General features: G+C 43.5%; 1 protein-coding gene across 6 annotated transcripts in view; it reads left to right on the top strand.

Annotated features, from left to right (window-relative positions):
• The window catches only part of nadkb (NAD kinase b), a 43766-nt gene that overhangs the window by 2453 nt on the left and 13428 nt on the right, over positions 1–27885 (top strand). For all 6 annotated transcript variants that reach the window (XM_067994904.1, XM_067994901.1, XM_067994902.1 and 3 more), the window contains 5 exons: positions 8834–8917; positions 17105–17234; positions 20183–20291; positions 20781–20866; positions 24171–24273. In XM_067994904.1, coding sequence (XP_067851005.1) covers positions 8834–8917; positions 17105–17234; positions 20183–20291; positions 20781–20866; positions 24171–24273 — 512 coding nt within the window. The remainder of the gene's footprint in view (positions 1–8833; positions 8918–17104; positions 17235–20182; positions 20292–20780; positions 20867–24170; positions 24274–27885) is intronic.

Below are 27885 nucleotides of genomic sequence, written 5' to 3'. Positions count from 1 at the left end.
AGCGGGTGTGGGACTAAATTGGATAGCTCGTTCAAAGAGCTGGCACAGGCACGACGGGCCGAATGGCATCCGTCTGTGCTGTAAGATTCTATGATAGGGTAGACATGGAGAAGATGATCCCACTTGTTGGGGAGACCAGAACTACGGGCCATAAATATAAGATAGTCAATAGGGAATTCAGGAGAAACTTCTTTACCCAGAGAGTGGTTAAAATGTGGAACTCGCTACCACAAGGAGTAGTTGAGGTGACTAGCATAGATACTTTTAAGGGGAAGCTAGATAAACACATGAGGGAGAAAGGAATAGAAGGATATGCTGATGGGGTTAGATGAAGTAGGGAGGGAGGAGGCTTGTGTAGAGCATAAACACTGGCATGGACCTGTTGGACCGAATGGCCTGTTTCTGTGCTGTACATTCTATCTAATTCTATGTAAATCAACTTCAGGCAGGTTTTAAAACTGCCATTGGGTCAAAGAGACCATTTAAAAAAATGTTTAAAAAAAAGCATTTTTGACACCATGCTGGATATATATTTCAGGCAATGTTGGAACCAAGGAGTGTGAGACGGTCCTCTCCATAAGTTTTCACACTATTCTTTGAATTCAGGTCTGTCTCGGTCTAGTGTTATTCGGCAATTCTAGTGTCTCTGTGAAGCCAGTGATGTTTAAGGTGCAGTGTAAATTCACCTTAAGTAGAAGATATAAACACATAATCTATACTGGCACTTCAGTGCAGTACTGAGGGAGCCCTGCACTGTCAGAGGTGCCGTCTTTCGGATGGAAGGTTAAACCGAGGCCCCGTCTGCCTCTCAGGTGGATGTAAAAGATCCCACAGCACTACCAGAGGTACTGTGTATTGTCTGAGATGTTAAACCGAAGCTCCGTTTGCCTGTTCAGGTGCTTGTAAAAGATCCCAAGGCTTAGCAATGTCACTCCTTTCTGCCATTTTTGTGTTTTAGAACTATGCAATGGTTGTAACACTTCAAAAGTAATTATTATGTGAGCTGTTTTCAGATGTTTCAATGAAATAACACACTATATAAATGCAAGTTTAAAAGAAAATAAAAATCTACTGGAAATATACAGCAGCTCTATCGGCATTTGAAGAGAGAGGTTAAAAGGTTGGCCAATAGTCCTTTTTGTTTGTGTCCAAAACATTAAACTATCTTCTCTTTCAAATGCTGGCAAGAGTTACTGTGCATTTACAAAGAATCTTCTGTTTAGAATATAAGATTTGCAGCATTTGCAGTTTTCTTTTTATCTCAAGTAAAACTGTAATGTAAAGGCGGACATTTTGTGTGTGTTTCTTCCCCCTGGTGTGTTCTAATAAATTTCCACTCCGGCCACTTCAGTGTTGGCATGAATATGGAGTGCTCACCCCATCATCTTCATGATATTGCTGGAGTGGAACACTGTCACATGGTAGGGTTGGATGTCATGTACCAATATGTCTGCTCCCAGGCTGCTTGCCAACTAGAAGTTTTACTAATTAGGGGCCAGTGGTAACAGAGCTGTCCAAGAAAGGTAAAGCCATTGTCCAATGTGCTAGAAAGAACGTGCATTCATATTGCACCTTTCACGATCTCAGGATATCCCAAAGTAATTTACAGCCAATGAAGTACTTTTAACATGTAGTCACTGTTGTAATGTAGGAAGCCAGGCGATCCTATGCTCAATTCCCAGTCTGCACCGATGGCAGTTGAGGCACTTGGTTTGGGGAGGGGAGATCAATCAGCTGAGAAGTGTATTTGTGTGGATGCCAGGTGAGAACTGTGTCAGGTTCAGCTGTGATGCTTTTTGGTCAATACTCATTGCCTAGGCTCATGTGAAAAATGGTTAGTTGGGTGAGGTGTCCATGGACTGTACCTTAATGTCTGTGCCTTTAGGCTGGTGGGGAGCAGGGTTGGGACCCAAAAATGTGGTTGGACAGACAAGCTGAGAAGTGTGGCACTGATTCAAGACGATTCCTGGTCTCTGCTGAGTTAGACAATTCCATTTAGTTGTGTTGTGCCAGAAAATTTAATGATGCATGTGCTACTGCATTTCAAGGAAGTATCAGCTGTGGCTCAGTGGTAGCACTCACCTCTGAGTCAGAAGGTTATGGATTCAAGTCCCACTCCAGAGATTTGAGCACAAAATCTAGGCTGGCACTTCAGTGCAGTACTGAGGTAGTGCTGTATTGTTGGAGGTGCAGTATTTTGGATGAGCGGTTAAATCTGCCCTCTTGGGTGGATGTAAAAGATCCTATGGCACTATTCGAAGAAGAGCAGGGAGTTCTCCCTGGTGTCTTGGCCAATATTTATCCCTCAATCAAAATCTAATATCTGATTATCTGGTCATTATCGTATTACTGTTCGTGAGATCTTGCTGTGTGCAAATTGACTGCCACGTTTCCTACATTACAACAGTGACTCCACTTCAAAAGTACATCATTGGCTTTAAAGTGCTTTGGGGCGTCCTGAGTATGTGAAAGGTGCTATATAAATAATTACAAGTCTTTCTTGCTTTCTTGTTGCATTCCAAGGATGAATCTTAAAGTGATCCTAAGTGTTGCTGTCATGGTTTGGTTAGTGTTCTGTACTGGAATGCAGACTGAATGGTAGGGTGGGCCAGCTTTCACTTCTAATTCAAACTCACTTCCAACTGTGGGACGATGGGCTGCTCTGTCTACCAGTTGTTGGGGCAATCTTAGCCAGATTCCGACCAAGGGAAAGTCTGCAACGTTAAAAAAAAAAAGAACTGCCCTCAACTGCACTCAAATTGTCAGCCACAGAGAGACCAGAAGGATGGCTGTTGTGTGGGAATTTGAAATATCTCAACACTGCAGACACAGGTGCTTGTTTGAGATTTGGGATCAAAGTACATTGTTGTTAAAATAGTGCAAGCTGGTGCCTTATGCTGTACGTACTCTGGGAATGCTTAATATGGACACTGGATGTCAAAACTGAAAATTACGTTCCCAATTTACTCATCCATAAGGCCTCGAAGCAAAAACACTTTAAGGAAATACTGGGAATTAGCCTGTACATTGTAGCCATAGTAACACAAAGCAATGATTTCCTGTTCAATCACAGAATGTTGCAGCCCCATCCAGTCTGCACTAATGTTTTACTCTGACTTCATCTAATCCCACTTTGCTTCTCCCACTCTGTACTGTTTAATATTTCTCTTTTTTTCAAATGACTAGTTCCCTTTTAAAACCCTTTATGGATTCTGCAACAATGGTTCATGGCAGATAAATTCCACATTTTAACTGCCTTCTGCGCACAAAAAGTTTTTCTGAACCTCTAATTTTTTTCGTGATAATCTTAAGATGTGCCATTTCGTTACTGCTTTGCTGCCCAGTATAAACAACCTACTTACCATATCATAATCCTTCAAAACCATGAAGATCGTTGTGAAGTTGCCTCTTAACCTTCTCGGCTCTAATTTTATAAAAAGCCCGTATTTTTCACATCTGCAGCCTCTCATCCCTCGTGACATCCTATTGAAAACTACATTGCACTTTCTCTTTTTTTGTTTTTATATCCTTCCTAATGTAGTGTTCAAAACTGTACACAGTACTCCAACTGTAGCTAATATTTTGTACAAGTTCAACATTACCTCTTTGTTTTGTTTTCTAGATCTAAAACAATGGATCAGTTACCTTTTTCATTACTGTATTTACTTGCACTGCCACTTTTAATGACGTGTGCATCAGTACACCCAGGTCTCTCTGCTCCTCTACTCTGTTAAAAACCGTAACCATTTAAGGTGTCTTTTTTGGCCCTATTTTTACTTTTTAAAATGTATTACTTCACGTTTTTCCATACTGAACTATATCTGCCCATCCTGCTAGCTTATCAATGCCCTTCTGCAGAATTTCACAATCTCTGGTATAGCTCACTTATGTGTATAGTAAATGAGAGTGGGACCATAAATAAGAATAAATGGAGCTTTGTTCTGCTTCTAACCTGAGCTGTACTAATTTTGGGGTGCTTAATGGGACAATTCACCCACAAGCTCCGACAAACAGCAATGAAATAAATGACCTCATTGTCTTTTTTTAGGTGTTGGTTGAGGGATAAATATTGTCCAGGTCACTGGGAGAACATCCCTGCTCTTCTTGGAATGGTCCGGGGCATCTTTTATGTCCATCTGAGAGGGCTTTATTTTGCATCCAACCTCATGCTGTCATGATGCAGGTAAACTGAACTTATCTATAAATTCAGTCATGCTATGAGGATCACATCTACATCAGTAGTGATGCCGTGGCTGGATTAAAATTGATCACCCGCAAAGGATCGCTAACTTAATAGAGGTCATCTTCTGACTTTGTGCTTTTGTCGGGGAATCTTGCATGCTGAATGCACGTATTGCAAAGCCAGGGTTCCTGCCTGTGATTTTATGACCACTAGAATATGGTTGGAGAATAATGAGCAGCATGTACCCGATTCTCCACGTGACATCAAGAAACGGCTGAGTGCAGTGGACACAGCAAAGACTATGGGCCCTGCCGACTGTAGTACCGAAGACCTGTGCTGCACAACTAACCGCACCCCTAGCTAAGATGTTCCAGTACAGCTACCTGACAATGTGAAAAATTGCCCAGGTATTTTCTGTCCACAGAAAGCAGGACAAATCCAACCTGGCCAATTAACACCATATCAGCCTACCCCCAATCATCAGCAAAGTGATGGAAAGAGTCGGCAACCGTTATAGAGTGGCACTTGCTTACCAATAACCTGCTCACCGATGGTCAGTTTGGATTCTGCCAGGACCACACTACAGTTTTTCTCTAAATTTTACTTCTTATCTGAATAAAAATATCTCATCGCAGTTTTCTTACAGTAACCCATTTTCTTCTTTAATATTTTGCTTAATCATCCCAGACCTGCAAGATGAAACTGGGTACATATGCCGGTTTGGAATAATGCTTAATTTAGTAATGTAAAATACAAGGCTGCATGTGCCAGTTTCCTAAATCCAATTTAATGTGCTTAAACTAGGAGTTGCTAGTACACTGACTGCTAACACAGAATCATAGAAAATAGGAGCAAGAGTAGGCCATTTGGCCCTTCGGGCCTGCTCCGCCATTCAAAATGATCATAGCTGATCGTCTAACTCAGTACCCTGTTCCTGCTTTTTCCCCATATCCCTTGATCCCTTTAGCATTAAAAAATATCTGTCTCCTTCTTGAATACATCTAATGACTTGGCCTCTACTGCCTTCTGTGGTAGAGAATTCCACGGGTTCACCACCCTCTGAGTGAAAAAATTTCTCCTCATCTCTGTTCTAAATGGCATACCCCGTATCCTGAGACTCTGACCCCTGGTTATGGATTCCCCATCCATTGGGAACATCCTCCCTGCGTCTAGTCCTGTTAGAATTTTATATGTTTCGATGAGATCCCCTCTCATTCTTCTAAACTCTAGTGAATATAGGCCTAGTCGACTCAATCTCTCCTCATAGTCAGTCCTGCCATCCCAGGAATCAGTCTGGTAAACCGTCGTTGCACTCCCTCCATGGCAAGGACATCCTTCCTCAGATAAGGAAACCAAAACTGCACACAATACTCCAGATGTGGTCTCACCAAGGCCCTGTACAACTGCAGTAAGACATCCCTGCTCCTGTACTCAAATCTTCTTGCAATGAACGCCAACATACCATTCGCCTTCCTAACTGCTTGCGGCACCTGAATGCTCGCTTTCAGCGACTGGTGTACAAGGACACCCAGGTCTCATTGCACCTTCCCTTTTCCCAATCTATCGCCGTTCAGGTAATTTGTCTTTCTGTTTTTACAACCAAAGTGGATAACCTCACATTTATCCACGTTATACTGCATCTGCCATGTTCTTGCCCACTCACCCAACTTGTCTAAATCACATTGGAGCCTCTTTGCATCCTCCTCACAGCTCACATTCCATCCCAGCTTTTTGTCGTCTCTAAACTTGGAAATGTTACATTCAGTTCCCTCATCCAAATCGTTGATATATATTGTCAATAGCTGGGGCGCAAGCATTGATCCCCGCGATACCCCACTAGTCACTGCTTGCCACCCGGAAAAAGACCTGTTTATTCCTACTCTCTGTTTCCTGTCTGTCAACCAATTCTCAATCCATGCCAGTATATTCCCCCCAATCCCATGTGCTTTAATTTTGCACACTAACCTCTTGTGTGGGACCTTATCAAAAGCCTTCTGAAAATCCAAGTACAGCACATCCACTGGTTCTCCCCTATCTATTCTACTAGTTACCTCCTCAAAAAAACTCCAGTAGATTTGTCAAGCATGATTTCCCTTTCATAAACCCATGCTGACTTTTTCCAATCCCATTAATGCCTTCCAAGTGTTCTGTTATCACATCTTTTATAATAGACTCTAGCATTTTCCCCACTACTGATGTTAGGCTAACTGGTCTGTAATTCCCTGTTTTTTCTCCCTCTTTTTAAATAGTGGGGTTACATTTGCCACCCTCTAATCTGTGGGAACTGTTCCAGAGTCTATAGAATTTTGGAAGATGACCACCAATGCATCCACTATTTCCAGGGCCACTTCCTTTAGTACTCTGGGATGTAGATTATCAGGCCCTGGGGATTTGTCAGCCTTTCGCCCCATTAATTTCCCTAGCACTTTTTTTACTAATACTGATTTCCTTCAGTTCCTCCCTCTAACTAGACTCTTGGTTCCCTAACATTTCCAGGAAGTTATTTGTGTCCTCCTTTGTGAAGACAGAACCAAAGTATGTGTTTAATTGTTCTGCCATTTCTTTGTTTCCCATTATAATTTCCCCCATTTCTGACTAAGGGACCTACATTTCTCTTCACTAATCTTTTTCTCTTGACATATTTATAGAAGCTTTTACAGTCAGTTTTTATGTTTCCTGCTAGTTTATTCTCATACTCTTTTCCCCCCCCCCTCCCCCCTCTTAATCAATCTCTTTGTTCTCCTTTGCTGAATTCTGAACTGCTCCCAATCCTCAGGCTTGCCGCTTTTTCTGGCAATTTTATATGTCTCCTCTTTGGATCTAATACTATCTCTAATTTCTTTTGTAAGCCACGGTTGAGCCTTTCCTGTTTTATTTTTGCGCCAGACAGGAATGAATAATTGTTGTAATTCCTGCACATGTTCTTTAAATATTAGCCATTGCCTATCCACCGTCATCCCTTTTAGTAAAGTTCCCCAATCTATCCTAGCCAACTCACACCTCATACTTTCGTAATTTCCTTTAACGGGTATTTAAAATTGATTTCTGAATCCTGCAGAACAAAAAAAAAATTCTCCTCCATTGCCTGGTTCCCCTTCTTCTGTGACTGGCAACTCTGTCCATCCATTTTCTCTTTTCAAATCAATCCGTAGTTTTGTTCCACCCTTCTGCAGTTTTCTTCAGCTCTCAGCATTTAACCCTGTAAGGTGTGCGAGTTATTTTGTTGTGTGAAAGAGATACTACAAATATAAGTTGGGTTTCATGTCTTTTAATTTGGATTTCTTCGCTTGATTCCTGCACAACAGCCAAGGCAAGAAAGAAAGACTTCCATTTATATAATGCCTTTCATAATATATATAAGTGCTTTACAACCAATGAAGTACATTTGAAGTGTAGTCACTGTTGTACTGAAGGAAACGCACAATTTACCCACAAGCTCCGACAAACAGCAATGAAATAAATGACCACGTCGTCTTTTTTTTAGGTGTTGGTTGAGGGATAAATATTGTCCAGGTCACTGGGAGAACTTCCTTGCTCTCTTTGGAATGGTCCGGGCATCTTTTATGTCCATCTGAGAGGGCAGACGGTTTAATGTCTCATCCAAAAGGCGGCACCTCTGACAATGCAGCATTCTCTCAGTGCTGCACTGAAGTGTCAGTTTAGATTATGGGCTCAAGTCACTGGAGTGGAACTGTTCAACCTTCTGACTTAGAAGCAAAAGTGCTACCACTGAACCAGAGTTGATACTTAGATCGGAGGATGGGGAAGGAGGAGGAGGAGGAGAAACTGCTGTGTGGGAGTGCAAACTATTATGGAAGAGGATGGGGAAACAAGCAAGTGAGGTGGGACACGGGCAGTTGTTTGTTTTTACACAAAGTGCTGCATCCGACAATGATCCGCAGTGTAAATGGACGGTTTTCAGAGCTGTCAGACAGAAGACGATTGGGTTTGCTTGTAAGGAATTCAGGAGAAACTGCTTTACCCAGAGAGTGGTTAGAATGTGGAACTTGCATGGAACCACATGGAGTCGTTGAGATGAATAGCATAGATGCATTGAAGAGGAAGCTGGATAAATACATGAGGGAGAAAGGAATAGAAGGGTGTGCTGATAGGATTAAATGAAGTAGGGTGCGAGGAGGCTCGTGCGGAGCATTGACACCGGTAAAGATCAGTTGGGCCGAATGGCCTGTTTCTGTGCTGTAAATTCTATGTAGATTAATGCCAGTTTTTAATAGTGAAGGAAGCATTAGACAACTGCTGCCCAGATGTATGGTTTCTGCATTTCTGCTTTACAGTGTCCCCCATTTTTACATAACCCCTTTATGGTTTAAATAAAACCGAACCTAATTGTGGAAATCCCTATGATGTGTCCTTCTGTATTAATGGAGCAATACGACTGCTGTCTTATCAAATAATTTGTGGGCTTAACCTTCAATTTTGTTCTGAAGCTGGCCAGCCTGCCCTTGACATATGAACCAGTGTACTATGTGTGTGCATTCTTGGTTAATGCTCTGTTCTAATTACTTTTATTTTGGCTGTTTGCAGAGTTTGTGGGCGGGGGGGAAGGAGAGAGGGATGGGAGTAAAAGGCAAAGACCAATGAGGGAAATGTAAAAAGGGAACAAACGAATCTTGCCTCTTTTCCTTTCAGACATGCGCACTTCCTCCATGGCCCGTCTCCTGATACACACTTTGGACCCAAAGCGTCCATTCTGCAGAACTCCACCAGTATCATGTAAGTAAAAAGCATCTCTTTTTTTCCTCAAATTTGGTTGAACAGAACTGGGAATAAAATGGATTTTATCTTATCATTCAGAGTCAGTTTCCTCACTTGCAAAAGTTAAAGCAGCAGCTATATCGTCCTATTTGGAGATTTGAAGGCAGTGAATGCAACAACAACAATTTGCATTTATATAGCACCTTTAATGCAGGAAAACCTCCCAAGGCTCTTCGAAGGTGCGATTATCAAACAAAATTTGACACCGAGCCACGAGATATTAGAACAGGTGACCAAAAGCTTGATCAAAGAGATAGGTTTTAAAGAGCATCGTAAAGGAGAAGAGAGAGGCGGGGAGGTTTAAGGAGGGAATTCCAGAGCTTAGGGCCTAGGCAGCTGAAGGCACGGCCGCCAATGGTGGAGCGAAGGAAACCGGGGATGCGCAAGACGCAAGAATTGGAGGAGCGCAGAGATCTCGGAGGGTTGTAGGACTGGAGGAGGTTACAGAGAAAGGGAGGGGCAAGGCCATGAAGCGATTTGAAAACAAGGATGAGAATTTTAAAATCGAGGCGGTTTTTTGCATCAGTGTGAACAGGAGCAACATGTAACTAGGGTCGGATTCAAGAGCTTGTCTCGCATCACTTTAGAGTTTGCATTGGCTGCAGGCTAACTTGGTTTGAAGCCACATTTCAAAGGTGCCCAGCTGGCCTGGTGGAGGTGTGGGGAACCCGTTAAAACTTCAAATTATTATTATTTTTTAATATTAGGAGGAAAGGGGACACTCCTGCCACCGTCTCCTAGAACTGAGATGTTTAGCTGTTGGGGGAGTGGAGCTGGGCAGACTTGTCGAAGTAGATATGCACAGAGATCCTTTGCCGCTGCACCTCTGATGATGCCTCCAGAGGCTGAGGCCATCGCTGAGCCACAGGGTGACTTTGTTGCCTGCCTCATGCTACCGCCAGCTGAAGTAAACAGCGGCCGATGGCGTAGCTCACTCTCTGTGTTGCCGTTTCATCCTGACCAAAGGTGTTGCTTGTCTGTGTGGACCTGCCCCTTGAGGTCAGCGAATGGTTGCCAGCCTGAACTGTCAAGTCACATTCACAACTCTCGAGCAAGTGTGCGTGTGAATCTTGTGCTTCCGCTGTTGTTGGTCTTCGGGTTAGGCCCTGCAGCTAAATGGGATGAATTCAGAACACAGGCAAGCGCACCATATTGCATGAACCAAGCCCAGTTGAAGTGGCTGCACAACTAAGTGGGTAGTAGTGCTGTCTTAATGCCTTACCCACCGGTGCAGTGCTATGGGTGGGCAGCATCAGCCGCTGTACCTGCTCAAGCTCAATTCCCAACCACATGAAGCATTTTTCCCACTAAGCTGTCAGGGAGCCTAGATGCTTATCTTTAAGTTTGCACAATGCTACCCATTAGCGGTAGAGGAGGAAGAGACAGCACCATCCATGCTCCAAGGGGTTAATTTTAACCTAACTCGCCGGGCAGGGAACCCACAGGATCGGGTGGCACACTGGTTTTACACCCCATCCATTGCCTTCAATGGAGAGTAAAATCGGGCATAGTGCAAAACTAGCGTAGCACCCAATCACATCAATTTCCCGATGGGTGGGTTAGGTTAAAATTGCTCCCCGAGAGTTTACACAATATTGGCTAAACAGGTAATAGATGGGTGCAAAGATAAAAGCAGAAAATGCTGGAAGTACGCAGCAGGAATCACAGCATTGGAAATGTCAAAAGATAGGCTAGGATTTTGGGAGGAGACTTCCTGTCAGAACTCTTTAACTCTTGTCTCTAGAAATCTGGAGTGTTATTTGTAAGGTGCGGTGTCACTAACTGTTTCAGCTGCTCGTCAATAACTGTGCAATGATTTTCTAAGCTTGTTGACCCACCAACCATAAGTTCAGTTAAGTCAGCTGAGAATTACCTGCTGGTTTTGCAAAATGGTTATTTTGAGATTTCCTTCTCGAACAAAAGATGCCAGGGATAGACACACAACTGTTTTTGAAAGTTAAAAGGATTACTGTTCCTTTTATGCTCGGGTTTTCAAACAGCGGTGCCTTTGTTTTTAATCCTGCAGAATTCCAGAATCGCTGCCTTATTGCAGCTAAAAGTACTCCTGACAGTTCCTGAGGATTGAGTGCTTGGCTTACAAACAGAAAGTCATACATCTAAACCTTATTGTTTTCACCACCAATGGGCACAGAATCTCCCAGTTGCCTATCCTTCAGACTTGGGATGTCGGTGTGCTGAGTTTTGCCATTTCTTGATTGGCTTTTACATAATGCAGTAAACCAATGGTTTACCTTGCAAGGGAAATTGGTGGCAGTGTTTGGTTAGTCCCAGTTTAATTTCATTCCCTGATTTTGGAGTGGAGCTGATGGTGGCAGTGGTCTAGAGAAGGTTACATGCAGTGAATTGGGAGGTGCACCATGTAATCTGGCATCGAGCTATACAAAGAAGAGCATCAGTTTTGATGCTTGGTCTGTGCGGAGTCAGCTGATCTTAGCCAGGGAGTGATGCAATTGGCTTCATCATCCAGGAAGGCATCAGCCAGAATTCCTTTATTATCCAGCAACCCCTACTGAAAGTATATATGTTTGGATGCCAAGAGAGAACGGGATTGGGCTCTATGAAGCCCAAAGATCGTGCTGGTGCACTCTGGGCTCACACATGGAGAAAGGAGTCTTGGGTAAGGTACTTGAGGGCTGCTTGCACTTGTACGGCACTCTGCATGAGTCACCACTTCGGGGTTGTAAGTGATACAAGCTGGAGGGAGAAAGAGAAATAGAGGAGAAGGGGTAGTGACCTGTAGCCTGCATTATGTCCACACCGATTTGACTTGGTTATCTGTTCAGTGTACAGCAATGCATTTCCTGTATCCTGTACTTCACCACAATTGTGTCCACAATATTCAGCATTATATATTTCATAAATTAAGTTGGAACCTTATGAACACTTATCTAGTTTTATATTTTAAATACTGCAGTTTTACGTTTACTTTTTCTGCTTCAGTTACCTGTCATTTCATCATATCGCTTTTCTGAAGCCGACAGCCCACGCTTGGATTTGGTTCTGTGGGGGCCAGCAGCTCTCTGGTACCTCACGCACCTGGTCACCATTCCTACGTGACACTAGGCCATGATTTACATTGGGCTCTTTGAACATAGGCTAACTTTATTTTACTGTTGCTGGGTCGAAATCGTGGAACTCTCTACCTAGCAGCATTGCGGGAGTACCCTCACCACATGGACTGCAGCGGTTCAAGAAGTAGGCCCATCACCACCTTCTCAAGGGCATCTAGAGATGGATGATAAATGCCGGCCTTGCCAGTGACCCCCACATCCTGAGAATGAATTTTTTTAAAAAGTGAAAATGTTCTGGGCTAGGTGGATGAATGCACTGAGCCATACAGATGGGGAAGGCCCCTGATTCAGCCCTTGATCTACACTGAGGCCATTGATGTAAGGCAAGGTGGCAGTAGAAGATGCTACACTGGCTTCAGTGCCTCTGAGTTAGTGAAGGGAAAATCATTATGGTTCTTAATGAATACTTTGTGTCTGTCTTCACAAAAGAGAGGGATGATGCAGAGTGTAGTTAAGGAGGAGGATTACGAAATACTGGATGGGATAAACTTAGTGAGAGAGGAAGTATTAAGGGGTTTAACATAGGAACAGGAGTAGGCCATTCAGCCCTTCGTGCCTGCTCCGCCATTTGATAAGATCATGGCTGATCTGTGATCTAACTCCATATACCTGCCTTTGGCCCATATCCCTTAATACCTTTGGTTGCCAAAAAGCTATCGATCTCAGCAATTGAGCTAGTATCAATTGCTGTTTGCGGAAGAGAGTTCCAAACTTCTACCACCCTTTGTGTGTCGAAATGTTTTCTAATCTAGCTCCTGAAAGGTCTGGCTCCAATTTTTAGACTGTGCCCCCTACTCCTAGAATCCCCAACCAGTGGAAATAGTTTCTCTCTATCCGCCCTATCTGTTCCCCTTTAATATCTTATAAACTTCGATCAGATCACCCCTTAACCTTCGAAACTCGAGAGAATACAACCCCAACTTGTGTAATCTGTTCTCATAACTTAACCCTTGAAGTCCGGGTATCATTCTAGTAAACCTATGCTGCACTCCCTCCAAGGCCAATATGTCCTTCCGAAGGTGCGGTGCCCAGAACTGCTCACAGTACTCCAGGTGCGGTCTAACCAGGGTTTTGTATAGCTGCAGCATAACTTCTGCCCCCTTATACTCCAGTCCTCTAGATATAAAGGCCAGCATTCCATTAGCCGCCTTGATTATTTTCTGCACCTGTTCATGACACTTCATTGATCTATGTACCTGAACCTCTAAGTCCCTTTGGACATACACTGTTTTTTAACTTTTTACCATTTAGAAAGTACCCTGTTCTATCCTTTTTTGATCCAAAGTGGATGACCTCACATTTGTCTACATTGAATTCCATTTGCCACAGTTTTGCATATTCACCTAATCTATCAATATCGCTTTGTAATTTTATGTTTTCATCTACACTGCTTACAATGCCACCAATCTTTGTGTCATCAGCAAACTTAGATATGAAACTTTCTATGCCTTCATCTAAGTCATTAATAAATATTGTGAATAACAAGGGAAACATGGACAAAAGAGCTGAATTCCAGAGGTGAGGTGAGAGTGACTGCCCTTGACATCAAGGCAGCATTTGACCGAGTGTGGCACCAAGGAGCCCTTGTAAAATTGAAGTCAATGGGAATCAGGGGGAAAACTCTCGAGTGGCTGGAGTCATACCTTGCACAAAGGAAGATGGTAGTGGTTGTTGGAGGCCAATCATCTCAGCCCCAGGACATTGCTGCTGGCGTTCCTCAGGGCAGTGTCCTAGGCCCAACCATCTTCAGCTGCTTCATCAATGACCTTCCCTTCATCATAAGGTCAGAAATGGAGATGTTCGCTGATGATTGCACAGTGTTCAGTTCCATTCGCAACCCCTCAAATAATGAAGCAGTCCGAGCCCGCGTGCAGCAAGACCTGGTCAACATCCAGGCTTGGGCTCGTAAGTGGCAAGTAACATTCGTGCCAGATAAGTGCCAGGCAATGACCATCTCCAACAAGAGAGAGTCTAACCACCTCCCCTTGACATTCAGTGGCATTTCCATTGCCGAATCCCCCACCATCAACATCCTGGGGGTCACCAATGACCAGAAACTTAACTGGACCAACCATTTAAATACTGTGGCTACGAGAGCAGGTCAGAGGCTGGGTATTCTGCGGCGAGTGACTCACCTCCTGACTCCCCAAAGCCTTTCCACCATCTACAAGGCACAAGTCAGGAGTGTGATGGAATACTCTCCACTTGCTTGGATGAGTGCAGCTCCAACAACACTCAAGAAGCTCGACACCATCCAAGATAAAGCAGCCCGTTTGATTGGCACCCCATCCACCACCCTAAACATTCACTCCCTTCACCACCGCGCACAGTGGCTGCAGTGTGTACCATCCACAGGATGCACTGCAGCAACTCGCCAAGGCTTCTTCGACAGCACCTCCCAAACCCGTGACCTCCACCACCTAGAAGGACAAGAGCAGCAGGCACATGGGAATAACACCACCTGCACGTTCCCCTCCAAGTCACACACCATCCTGACTTGGAAATATATCGCCGTTCCTTCATCGTCACTGGGTCAAAATCCTGGAACTCCCTTCCTAACAGCACTGTGGGAGAACCGTCACCACACGGACTGCAGCGGTTCAAGAAGGCGGCTCACCACCACCTTCTCAAGGGCAATTAGGGATGGCCGATAAATGCCGGCCTCGCCAGCGACGCCCACATCCCATGAACGAATTAAAAAAAAAAAAAATTGAGGCCCCAAGACAGATCCCTGCGGGACTCCACTAGTCACACCCTGCCAATGTGAGTACCTACCCATTATCCCTACTCTCTGTCGCCTTTCGCTCAGCCAATTTCCTAACCAAGTCCGTACTTTTCCCTCGATTCCATGGGCTTCTAAGAAAGTAGATAAATCACCAGGGCTGGATGAAATGTATCCCAGGCTGTGAAAAGAAGAAAGTGAGGAAATAGCGGAGGCTCTGACCATCATTTTCCAGTCCTCACTGGATACAGGCATGGTGCCAGAGGATTGGAGGACTGCTAATGTTGTATCATTGTTTAAAAAGGGAGCGAGGAATAGACCGAGTAATTACAGGCCAGTCAGTCTAACCTGGGCAAATTATTGGAAACAATTTGAGGCACAGGATGAACTGTCACTTAGAAAAGCATGGAGTAATCAAGGACAGTCGGCATTGGATTTGTTAAGGGAAGGTCGTGTCTGACTAACTTGATTGAATTTTTTGAGGAGGTAATAAGGAGGGCCGATGAGGGTAGTGCATTTGATGTAGTCTACATGGATTTTAGCAAGGCTTTTGACAAGGTCCCACATGGTAGACTGGTCAAAAAAGTACATGCCCATGGGATCCAAGGGAAAGTGGCAAGTTGGATCCAAAATTGGCTCAGTGGCAGGAAGAAAAGGGTAATGGTCATCGGGTGTTTTTGTGACTGAAAAGCTGTTTCCAGTGGGGTTCCACAGGGCTCAGTACTCGGTCCCTTGCTTTTTGTGATATATATTAATGATTTGGACTTAAATGTAGGGGGCGTGATTAAGAAGTTTGCAGATGATACAAAAATTGGCCATGTGGTTGACCGTGAGGAGGAAAGCTGTAGACTGCAGGAAGTTATCAATGGACTAGTCAGGTGGGCAGAAAAGGTGCAAATGGAATTCAATCTGGAGAAGTGTGAGGTAATGTATTTGGGGAGGGCAACCAAGGCAAAGGAATGCATAATAAATGGGAGAATACTGAAAGGTGTAGAGGAAGTGAGGGACCTTGGAGTGCATGTCCACAGATCCCTGAAGGTAGCAGGACAGGTAGTTAAGAAGGCATATGGAATACTTTCCTTTATTAGCCGAGGCATAGAATATAAGAGCAGGGAGGTTATGCTGGAATTATATAAAACACTGGTTAGGCTACAGCTTGAGTACTATGTACAGTTCTGGTCACCACATTATAGGAAGGATGTAATTGCACTAGAGAGGGTACAGAGGAGATTTACGAAGATGTTGCCAGGACTGGAGAATTTTAGCTATGAGGAAAGATTGGATAGGCTGGGGTTGTTCTCTTTGGAACAGAGGAGGCTGAGGGGAAATTTGATTGAGGTGTACAAAATTCTGAGGGGCCTGGATAGAGTGGATAGGAAGGACCTGTTTCCCTTAGCAGAGAGGTCAGTAACCAGGCAGTATAGATTTAAAGTGATTGGTAGACGGATTAGAGGGGAGCTGAGGAAAATTTTTTCACCCAAAGGATGGTGGGGGTCTGGAATTCACTGTCTGAAAGGGTGGTAGAGGCAGAAACCCTCAACTCATTTAAAAAGTATCTGGATGTGCTCCTGACGTGCTGTAACCTACAAAGCAATGGACCAAGTGCTGGAAACTGGGAATAGGCTGGGTGGCTCATTTTCGGCCGGTGCAGACATGATGGGCCGAATGGCCGCCTTCTGTGCTGTGAATTTTCTATGATTATCGATAACCAGTGATCCCGGTTGAGAAGTACATGTAACAAGATACAAGATTAGCTGTAAGAGATTTAGCACAGAGGACAGGAGAAACTTCTTTGTACAGAGCATTGTGAGGCTGTGGAATTCACTTCGTGATTGAAGCAGAAACTGCGTGAACATTCAAGATTGGATTGGATAGGTGGATGAAGGAAAAGGAGATTTGGGAACAGGGTGGGTAAAGGTGATTAGAACTATTTGCTCGCGTGGAGGGTAAAAGCTGACACAGAATGGCCTGTTACTGTGTTGTAATTTCTAGGTGTTTCTATGTATGGGTGCGGGATGAGGGTAAGATCAGGTGTGGCTGCGATGCCCCTGTTCTCGAATAGCTTGCTGACTCTCATTGTCTGTGCTTGTGTGCAAAGAATGGCCAGTTGGGCGAGGAGCTGGAGTGTGCGATGGTACCTGTTGAACCGTACCCCATCATCGTCTTCGGGAGAGATGCAAAGAAAAAAACGTTTATAAAATTAGCAATAAATGTGACTTGTTATTTCTTGGTTGTAATGCGGTCACTGGTGGAATATGTTCTCCATCTACCTGTGATGCATCCTGTAATTGTTTGTTGAAAGGCTTTTTAAAAATATCTAATTCTGTTCAGGCAAATTCAAGATCCAACTAGCCAAAGGGTAACCTGGGACAAGCCACCGACAAATGTACTAGTCATCAAAAAAGTCAAGGATGAGGCCCTTCTGGAGCCGTTCAAAGAGCTGTGTACCTTCCTCATTGAGGTGAGACAAGACATTTAATACTGTATTGACGCTGCACAGCTGAATTTGAAATTAACCCTGAGCATTGGAGCATAGAAACAGGAGTAGGCCATTTAGCCCCTCGAGCATTCAGTGGCTGATCTGTGACCTAACTCCATATACCCGCTTTTGCCCCATATCCCTTAATACCTTTGGTTAACAAAATTCTATCAATCTCAGATTTACAATTAACAATTGAGCTAGCATCAACTGCCTTATGTGGAAGAGAGTTCCACACCCTTTTGTGTAAAAGTGTTTCCTAACTTCACTCCTGAAAGCCCTGGCTCTAATTTTTAGGCTATGTCCCTTAGTCGTAGACTCCCGAACCAGCAGAAATAGTTTCTCTCAATCTACCCTATCAGCTCCCCTTAATATCTTGAAGACTTTGATCAAATCACACCTTAATCTTCTAAATTCCAGGGAATACAACTCTAGTTTGTGTAATCTCTCCTCGTAATTTAATCCTTGGAGTCCAGGTATAATTCCAGTAAATCTAAGCTGCACTCCCTCCAAGGCCAATATATCCTTCCTAAGGTGCGGTGCCCAGAACTGAACACGTTATTCCAGGTGTGGTCTAACCAGGGCTTTGTATAACTGTAGCATAACTTCTACCCCCTCGTATTCTAGTCCTCTAGATATAAAGGCCAGCATTCCATTAGCCTTTTTGATTATTTTCTGAATCTGTCCATGACATTTTAATGATCTATGTACATGGACCCCTAAGTCTGTTTGGATTTCCACTGTTTTGAGCTTTTCACCATTTAGAAAGTACTCTAATCAAGCCTTTTTAGGTCCAAACTGGATGAACTCACACTTGCCTACATTGAATTCCATTTGCCACAGTTTTACCCTTTCACTTAATCTATTAATATTTCTCTGTAATTTTATGCTTCCATCTACACTGCTTACAATGCTGCCTATCTTTGTATCATCAACAAACTTGGATCTGTGGCTCTCTATCCCGTCTTCTAAGTCGTTAATAAATACAGTGAATAGTTGAGACCCCAACACAGACACCACTAGTCACATATGGATTTTCTCCCTTTTGGTCAAACCACCCTGTTTATAGTGCCGGAGCACTATTTTACTACTGTGTTTATAGCACTATCTTTACTAAAATAAAGCTTTGGCAGCATTACAAAGGAACAACATCAAAACCACTTCACACACTCGGAGACCTGTCGTTTTTCAGACATCATGGTACCCGAGAGGACAGTGCAAATGTTGGAAAAACTCAGCAGGTCAATCGGATTGGTGGAGAAAGGTACGGTTGACATTTCAGGTCGATGACCTTTCGTCAGAAGCCAAGGTGAAAGGTTACCTCTACCTTCCTCTCTCCACAGATGCTGAGTGTTCCCTGCATTTTCTGTTTTTATTTCAGATTCATAGCATCTGCTATTCGGCTTTTTGCACTATTTTACCAAACTTATTTTGATATATTGTCACAGATTTCATCAACTGTGAGCTTAAGAGAGAAATAATTCAAAGTGAAACGATGCTGAGAGATTGATCCAGATTGTACGTGACTGATAGTTCCTTGTTGAATTTGAGAGGTCGGTTATGCAAAATCCAGGAAGTCTCAGTTACACTTTTCTGGGATATAAAAAATACTTTTTCGTTTAAATTGGGGGAAGGTGGAAAAGTCTACGAAGGCGGTGGTTTGAAATCTCGTACAAGCTGCCAGTCAGTAATGGTCAGTTTTGATCCCCAGTCTGAGCTGAGTAGAGCCGGGGAACATAAGAATAGGAGTAGGCCATTCAGCCCCTCAAGCCTGTTCCGCTATTCAATTAGATCATGGTTGATCTGCACCTCAACTCCATTTACCTGCCTCTGCTCCACATCCCTTGAGGCTGATCTCAACCTTTCTATCCTTCTGAACCACTTACTGAAAATCTTCATGCACAGGACTCAGTCTCTCTAGCATTGGGAAGATTTCTTTCATGATATTTAAACTTCTTTTGAAGACGATAGCTATTAATCTTGCAGTGATTTGCACTGTCCTCTCGGGTACCATGATGTCTGAAAAACGACAGGTCTCTGAGTGTGTGAAGTGGTTTTGATGTTGTTCCTTTGTAATGCTGCCAAAGTAAGACAGGAAACCAGAATATTGCATGTCAAAGCATGAATGACGGAGCTCTCTAGAGATCTTATTACCAGTCCCTAATGTCTCCAGATCTATCACCATAAGTAGATTGAGTCCCATCTGACACAACAGCATCGCTGTGTTGCAAAGCAAGGCTGTACAGCAAAGCAAAGTGCTTGTGCCTGCTCTTTGAAAGAGCTATCCAATTAGTCCCACTACCCCGCCCTTTCCCCATAGCCCTGCAGATTTGTTCCTTTTCAAGTATCTATCCAATTCCCTTTTGAAAGTCACAGTTGAATCTGCTTCCAGATTTAGAAGTAGAAGTTAAAAGTAGCTGGAAAGAAAGGTAATGCTGAAAAAAGTAAATCAGCCCATGAAAAGGACAAGATGTGTGGTTTATTATATTTCCCCCCTCCCCACCCATGTATCCGAAGAGAGAAGCGACATTGAGCTCAGTGGAATTTGCTTCGACTTTTACTCTGTATGTTTGCTTGCTGTCTGGAAATAAAGCAACTCAACGATTTGTATTTCGCCTTGTCTCATCAAATATTTCAGTTTGCCTTCAAAAAGATTGGAGAAGTGCACACAGGCACATGCGAAAGACAAAAAGACAGAATATGCAGTACAGATTAGAAGGGGATCCTATTGTTACATCCCTGCTTTACACTGCAATATAGTTAATGTCGAGTAGTATGAGCACACCCCTAAATGTAAGATGCTCAGACCGCTTACAGGAGTGAACAGCACTGCTGTACCTGAGAGAATATCTAAGGCACGCCTTAAACGTACAACGGAAGAATTGTACTTTGCTTTTTTTTTTCACGTTTTCTTTTTCCTCTTGTCCCAGGAGAAGCACCTGGTTGTGTTTGTTGAGAAGAAGGTGGTGGATGATGCAGCACTCGCTAAAGATACAGACTTTGAGCCCATCAGGCAGCAGCTCAGCCCCTTCAGAGAAGGTGAGATGGTGGTGGGGGGGTGCGGGGGGTATAACATCACTGTTTGTAGACTACTGCTGGAAATACACACCAGATCAGTCATCACATGAAAAGAGAAAACCTAGGGAAAATATTGAGTTGTGAAGAAGAGTCTATCTGAGCAGAGAAGAAATAAATGAAAACGCAATATTACCTGACCTGTTCACCTAACGTTTCCTCATTCAGCTGCTGACTGTATACATTTCTCTGCTGCCCATTAATCATGTATCAAGAAGTGTCGGGCATTGAATTTATACTCCCATATGGCCTTCCTCAGCTACTGATGAGGATCTGTCTGAACTTGTGCTAAAAATGTAACTAGAGGACTGTAGAAATGGCTCTGCTCTATTGATCGGAGCCCCAGACATTTGTTCAGGTGTTGGCATTATTTTTCTCAAATAATAGCTGGAGTGAGTGATTGAATTTGGCTTACCTGACTGCCTGATTAACGCATTTTGTTTTAAATTTCAGGTTACGATGAGTTATCTGGCTGCATAGACTTAATTATTTGCCTGGGTGGTGACGGCACGCTGCTATACGCTTCCTCGCTCTTCCAGGTATTAGGCCAGTCGTATCTCCATGTTTGTGTCTGTTTTTTGTTTTAGCAGTTTATCGCCAAGACTCAAATTTGAGCTCAGAAAAGCCAGATCAAAGAGCAAGTGTCTCGGTGCTGATACTTGCCAGTAATCGGGAAATCCAGAAACTCACCACAACTGCTGTGAAACGGGGTGTTGGGTGTCTGTATTAGAAACAATTTGTGTGCACTCTAAACAGCTACCGTGTAACTAAAGTGACCCATATACGAGGAGCCCCCATACTTTGCAGCCAAAGACTCCGAGGTAAAAGTCTATGACCTACGTATAAGAAGCTCCAACAATTACTTCATTCCCCAGAGAATTTAAAGTTTGAATTTAATCTATGCCGACTGTTCCAAGTTCTGCCACTATTGCACGTGGACAAGGAATGGGGACTTGTGAGAGGGGAGCAACACCAGAGAGCTCAGGAAATACAGAGTAGGAACTGGATCAGGAGCAGGTAAATGCACTCCCCAGAGTGAATTGCAGTACCATCCACCTCAAACACTGGCCTAAATTTCTAGTCTTGTACGTGAGGATTTACGGTGTATCATGTTTTGCTTTAGTCCAGTTCAGCACTTCACCTAAAGAAAGAACTTGCATTTATAGAGACCTAAAATGTACCAACAACTTCCATTTATGTTACACGTTTCATGAGCCAAGGTGTTTACAGGTGGACATTGGACGTATCATGTAGGAAATAGTACTTAGAATAAAAAAAAGTTAAACTTTCCGAAATTGGATTTATGTTCATGAACGTTTGTGCTGGGGAAACAAATATATTTTGAGACTTTTTTTGATGGTGCAGGGTGCTTGAACCTTCACCTCTGTGGGCTGGGTTTATATCCAAAGGAGACAAGCTGTGAGAGAGTTTATTCATCCTGATTACTATTAAATTCCCTAGGTGAGATGAGATTCCATTCCAGACTACTGGACATAATCACTGGATATAATTTTGTTTTAAAATTAATTTTGAAAACCCCCTCACTCAAGTTCCAGCATGGTTAAAACTGCTAATTTTTTGACTGTTTTCAATTCATTTCTGAACAGGCTTCAACAAGTTACGTCTCGTGGCACAAAGGCGAGTTTCTTTAAAGTAGTGAGGCACCCCTGGCCCTTGTTATGAATTGAAAATTCTTTTCTTTGCCAGTTTTATCCACTTTTTTGCCAGTGTCATCCTCCTCTCTCCTGAAGGTGTTGACTCCTTGCTGGTTTTGGTTCCATTCTTCATTTGTTCACTTGGACAGGGATTGGCAGTAAGCCATTCAACTATAGACTGCATTGTCACAGCCGAGCTGGATCCTCTCCGTATCCGGCATTCCGAAATGTGTGACGTTTCCATCAGGCGTAACTGAATAGCGGTCGAGAGTGGAAAGCTTGGATGATTGATCCTTCCTGAATATATGGCACTGAAGCTTCCTGTACCACTCCTTACACAGCTACATAGGAATAGATGAAAAAAGACCAAGGTTCATGTGGTTCGTCTTCTACCATCCTGGTAGTCGCAAGATACAACAATAATGGAGTTGTTGACTAATCATGGCAGTCAATCTCTATCAATTAGTCTACAACAGACCCAGACATAGAATCATAGAATGATGCAGTACAGAAGGAGGCCATTCGGCCCATTTTGCCTGTGCCGGCTCTTTGAAAGAACTGTCCAATTAGTTCCACTCCCCTGCTCTATCCCCATAGCCCTGTAAGTGTTTTCTCTTCAAGTATTTATCTAATTCCCTTTTGAAAGTTACTATTGAATCTGCCTCCACCACCATTTCAGGCAGTGCATTTCAGATCATAACTACTCACTGCGTTAAAAAAAAATGTCCTCATGTCGCCTCTGGTTGTTTTGCCAGTCACCTTAAATCTGTGTCCTCTGGTTACTGACCCTTCTTCCATTGAAAACAGTTTCTCCTTATTTAAGCTATCAAATTTACGCTATTCATGATTTTGAACACCTCTATCAAATATCCTCTTAACGTTCCGTGCCATAAGGAGAACAGCCCCAGCTTCTCCACATAACTGAAGTCCCTCATCCCTAGTTTTCATCAGGTGTCACTGGATAACGGTCGAGAATGGAAACCTTGGATGATTGATCCTTCCAGAACATAAGGCATTGTATGTTCTAGTAGATCTCTTCTGCACCCTCTCTAAGGCCTTGACATCCTTCCTAAAGCGTGGTGCCCAGAATTGAACACAATATTTCAGCTGAGACTAAACCAGTATTTTATAAAGGTTTAGCATAACTTCCTTGCTTTTGTATTCTTATGTCTCTATTAATAAAGCCATGGATCCCATGTACTTTTTTAATAGCCTTCTCAACTTGTCCTGCCACCTGCAGTGATTTGTGTACACACACCTCCCGGTCTCTCTGTTCCAGCAACACCTTTAAAATTGTACCATTTACTTTATATTGCCTCTCCTCATTCATCCTACCAAAATGTATCATTTCACACTTATCTTTGTCAAATTTCATCTGCTATATGTCTGCCTATTTCACCAGTCTGTCTATGTCCTCCTGAAATCTGTTACGATCCTCCTTATTGTTTACTACGTTTCTGAGTTTCGTGAAATCTGCAAACTTTGAAATTATGCCCTGTATACCCAAGTCCAGGTCATTAATATATATCAAAAAGAGCAGTGGTCCTAATACCGACCGCTGGAGAGCGCCACAGTATACTTTCCTCCAGTCTGAAAAACAACAGTTCACCACTACTCTTTGCATCCTGTCCCGTATCCATGCTGCCACTGTTCCTTTAATCCCAAGGGCTTTAATTTTGCTTATAAGCCTATTATGCGGTACTTTGTCAAACGCCTTTTAAAAATCCATGTACACAACATCAACTGCACTACCCTCATCAACCCTCTCCGTTACTCCATCAAAGAACTCAGTAAAGTTAGTCGAACACAATTTGCCTAAAATGATGCGAGGAAATCAAAGTTACCTGTTCCTCCCAAGCTTCATACACTTAAGTCATGTCTCTGTCTAATTTACATTTGAATGAAACAATACTCACTGCTTCCACCGTCTCCCTGGGGAGCCTGTTCCATTACAGACCAGAAATGCTTTTGCCTTCTCTTGTGCATACTCCTGTTGTGACTGCTTGACGTTTGGAGCTGCAGCAACAGCCCAGTGCTGCCCAAAAAGTTGCACTGCGATGTAAGTGACTGATGGCATGAGGGGGATCGTGGGTGACGTATGACAGCAGAGATGGAGTTACTCTTTATTTGCACAGCACGGAATTGGCAGGCCAGTTTTCTGTGGCTAACAGTGCTGTGTTTTTTTCAGACTAGCGTCCCTCCTGTCATGGCGTTCCATCTTGGCTCACTCGGATTTCTCACGCCGTTCAAATTCGAGTCCTACAGAACAGAAGTGACTAATGTAATCGAAGGTAAGAACGGAATGTTCTGGAACCTTTTCTTCTTTCTGTGCGAAATGCTGCTGGCCTTTGTTAAACAGTAGGACCAGGTTCAGTATGACCTTTATTTGGTGGTAAAATGAATTTCTCTGTTGTCAGAAGGATTTCAGTATAAAACGGTGTGTTTGTGAACTTTCATGCTTCATCCACCTGTACTGAAAAGCATCCAGCAGTATGATTATAGATTCTGCCCCTGCAGACTTGGATTGTGTCTGGAGAGAGAACTCTGAGCTAAACGACACTTGGCTGAAATACTGGTGGTTACAGATCTGTTGGTGGTTGTGGCAGTGATGGGAACAATTTGAGACGATGAATTGAGAAGCGTATTGACTTGAATGATTTTTTTTTTTCCCCCTTCTATATGCCTGGTGATAACACTGATTGTACTGCTTGCCATAGGCAGTCTTGAGGTGGGCCATATCAATTAAAGCACCATTTTTTTGCCAATTTTTGTAACCAGAAAATCGTGGCATAGTTGACAAACTGCATTTTACGGCTGCGCAAATAGTGGCAAATCAGTGGGTAATTGAATTGGCCGAATAGTGATTTTTGAATGGCTTGGTGGATATTGGGCAGTGAGACCAATGCAATATTATAATGAAGCAGAACTGTAGAATATTACAGCATAAGAACAGGCCAGCCATTTGGCCCCTCAAGTCTGTGCCAGTAATTTTCCTCACAGGACCATTTAGTCTAATCCCTTTCTACATCGTTTCTCATACCCTTCAATATTCCTCAACTTTAAGGAACTATCTAATTACTTTTTGCAAGAATTAATGGGCTTTAAATATGATAGAAGGAAGCTCACTAATTGCCACACATAAGGATGGCATTGTGAAGGGGGAGTAATAAGGGGAGGCTGATTGTGATGTACGGTGCACATACAGAGCAAATACCGCAGTTTCTCTTAGATTAGGGAGTGCAGACAGCGGCGATGCTCAGGTCTATCTCCATAGGAATGTAGGAACAGGAGTAGGCCATTCAGCCCCTCGAGCCTGTTCCACCATTCAGTTATAAACAATTTTACAACACCAAGTTATAGTCCAGCAATTTTATTTTAAATTCACAAGCTTTCGGAGACTTCCTCCTTCCTCAGGTAAATGTTTACCTGAGGAAGGAGGAAGTCTCCGAAAGCTTGTGAATTTAAAATAAAATTGCTGGACTATAACTTGGTGTTGTAAAATTGTTTACAATTGTCAACCCCAGTCCATCACCGGCATCTCCACATCATGACCACCATTCAGTTAGATCATGGCTGATCAGTGCTTCAACTCCATTTATCCAGCTTTGATCCATACCCCTTGATACCTAACAAAAATTTGACGATCTCAGTCTTAAATTTCGATTGTCCCCCAGCATCCACAGCCTTGTAGGGGAGAGTTTTTTCAGATTTCCACTACCTTTTGTGTGAGAAAGTGCTTCCTGATTTCACTGCTGATTGGCCCACCTCTAATTTTAAGATTATGCCCTTTTGTTCTGGATTCCCTCACCAGAGGAAATAGTTTCTCCGTACCTACACTATCAAATCTTTTCATCATTTTAAATACCTTGATTAGATCACCCCTCAACCGTCTAAATTCAAGGGAATACACCCAAAGTTTATGCAAATGGGCCTCATAATTTAACAGTTAAAGCCCTGGTATCATTCTGGTCAATCTACACTTTACCCCCTCCAAGGACAGTATATCCTTCCTGAGGTGCAGTGCCCAAAACTGAATGGAGTACTCCAGATAGAGCCCGACCAAGGATCTGTACAAATGAAGCATAACTACCTCCCTTTCGTATTGCAGCCACCCACTGCCCCCCCCCCCCCCCCCCACAAATCGACCGCGCGCCACTGTATAAACGTCGCAACATTCAGGAACCAGACCGTCCACAGAATAGACCCTCAGATTGAGGGGGCCGGTTTCAGTAAATGCGGAGAGGCGTTCCCTCATGATTTGCACTGTATATAGCAATTGGGTCTGTGCATTGCGGCGCAGACCCTGGTGCGAATAGCATCCAACTGAAAACAAAAAGGGGGACAGAGGTTATTCTCCCCAGAGAGGGACAAAGAGTAATGGGTAATGTAAGAGCGCTCGCTGGTTCTCTCCATAAGCAAACATGCTTAAAGGGGAAGTTTCTATTAACTGAATTACCGCATAATCCTACATGTTGTAAAGGAAGTTACCTAAAATGGACTGCCTCATGGCTGTACAGCCTAGTGTGGTACTGAACTACACAGGCAAGGAAAGTCCAAGTTTTGACCTGTGACCTGTGCTGATCTTGGAGCAGCGGTGAGGAAGCTACTGTTACAGGGACTACTGGACCAGGGACGTTGGGGGGGGGGGGTGGGGGGTGTGTGGTGTTACTGTGCTGGGGCTTCCCCTGCTGATGACTTGCCATTGACTCCTTCTGGTTGGTGTGTCCATGTGGACCTTGGGTGAGGACAGTATCTGCAAGCCTTTGACGGTCCCAGTGTTCGAGTTGCCAGTTGGTCGCTCGGTGTGTGAAGAACTTTCCGAGCCCTAAATTTCCCTTCCAAAAGAGCCCTCTTGTCCTACTTTCATGGCATACCTTGAAGTAGCCAAAACCACTAGTCTGACTATACCTGGCATAGTGATTGTGAATATCCTTGCCCTAAATCCTGACCTGGGCTCCATATCTCTTTCTTTGCACTCCCCAGTCCTCAAGACTGCCAATCGCAGAATTTATTTCTGTATCAGTAGTACGTCTCAGGAGATTGTGAACTGAGACTGAAATTAGCCTGGTCATGATTATTGTGTCCAGATTTGGTCACCGACACAGGGGAAAGATTCAAGCCTCAGTGCAAGTACAGCGAAGAGCCACAAGGCTGATAATTTCTGGATTGAAAGAAGGACTTGGGTGAAGCTTGGCCTCCTCAGCCTTGAGAGAAGGCATCTAAGAAGGAAGCTTCTAGGGGCTTAGAAGATGGTAAAAGGTATCTTTTGGAAGGGAAATTTAGGGCTTGGAAGGGAAATTTAGGGCTCGGAAAGTTCTTCACACACCGAGCGACCAACACTTGGGATGGACTTCCGGGTTGAGTACTAGAGGCAAAAACCTTGGAGTTAATTAGGAGACTGTGGGATTTAGGAGAGAAGTTAGGAAACATTTTTTCACGCAAAGTGTGGAACTCTCCCACAAAAAGCACTAGCTCAATTAATTTTAAATCTGAGATCACTAGGGTTTTGCTAGTCAAGGGTATTAAGGGATATGGTGCCAAGGCAGGTAAATGGAGTTAAGGTACAGATCAGCCATTGAATGGTGGAACAGACTCGAGGGGCAGAATGGCCTACTCCTGTTCCTCTACTCCTGTTCCTCTACTCCTGTTCCTCTACTCCTGTTCCTCTACTCCTGTTCCTCTACTCCTGTTCCTCTACTCCTGTTCCTCTACTCCTGTTCCTCTACTCCTGTTCCTCTACTCCTGTTCCTCTACTCCTGTTCCTCTGATGGGGAGGGGGCACAAAATGGCTGTGTATTTCTTTAGATTGATGAGCTTAGGTGGACTGCTCATTCCTAATCTGTACTTATCTTGCTATTTTAACTTGTAGATGAGTAATCAACACCAGAAATCTCAAAAAATGA

The sequence above is a fragment of the Heptranchias perlo genome, chromosome 13 (assembly GCF_035084215.1).
Source record: "Heptranchias perlo isolate sHepPer1 chromosome 13, sHepPer1.hap1, whole genome shotgun sequence".
NCBI classification, from domain to species: Eukaryota; Metazoa; Chordata; class Chondrichthyes; order Hexanchiformes; family Hexanchidae; genus Heptranchias; species Heptranchias perlo.
Note: the sequence above shows the minus strand (reverse complement) of the source record. Positions and strands in the feature narration are given on the sequence as shown.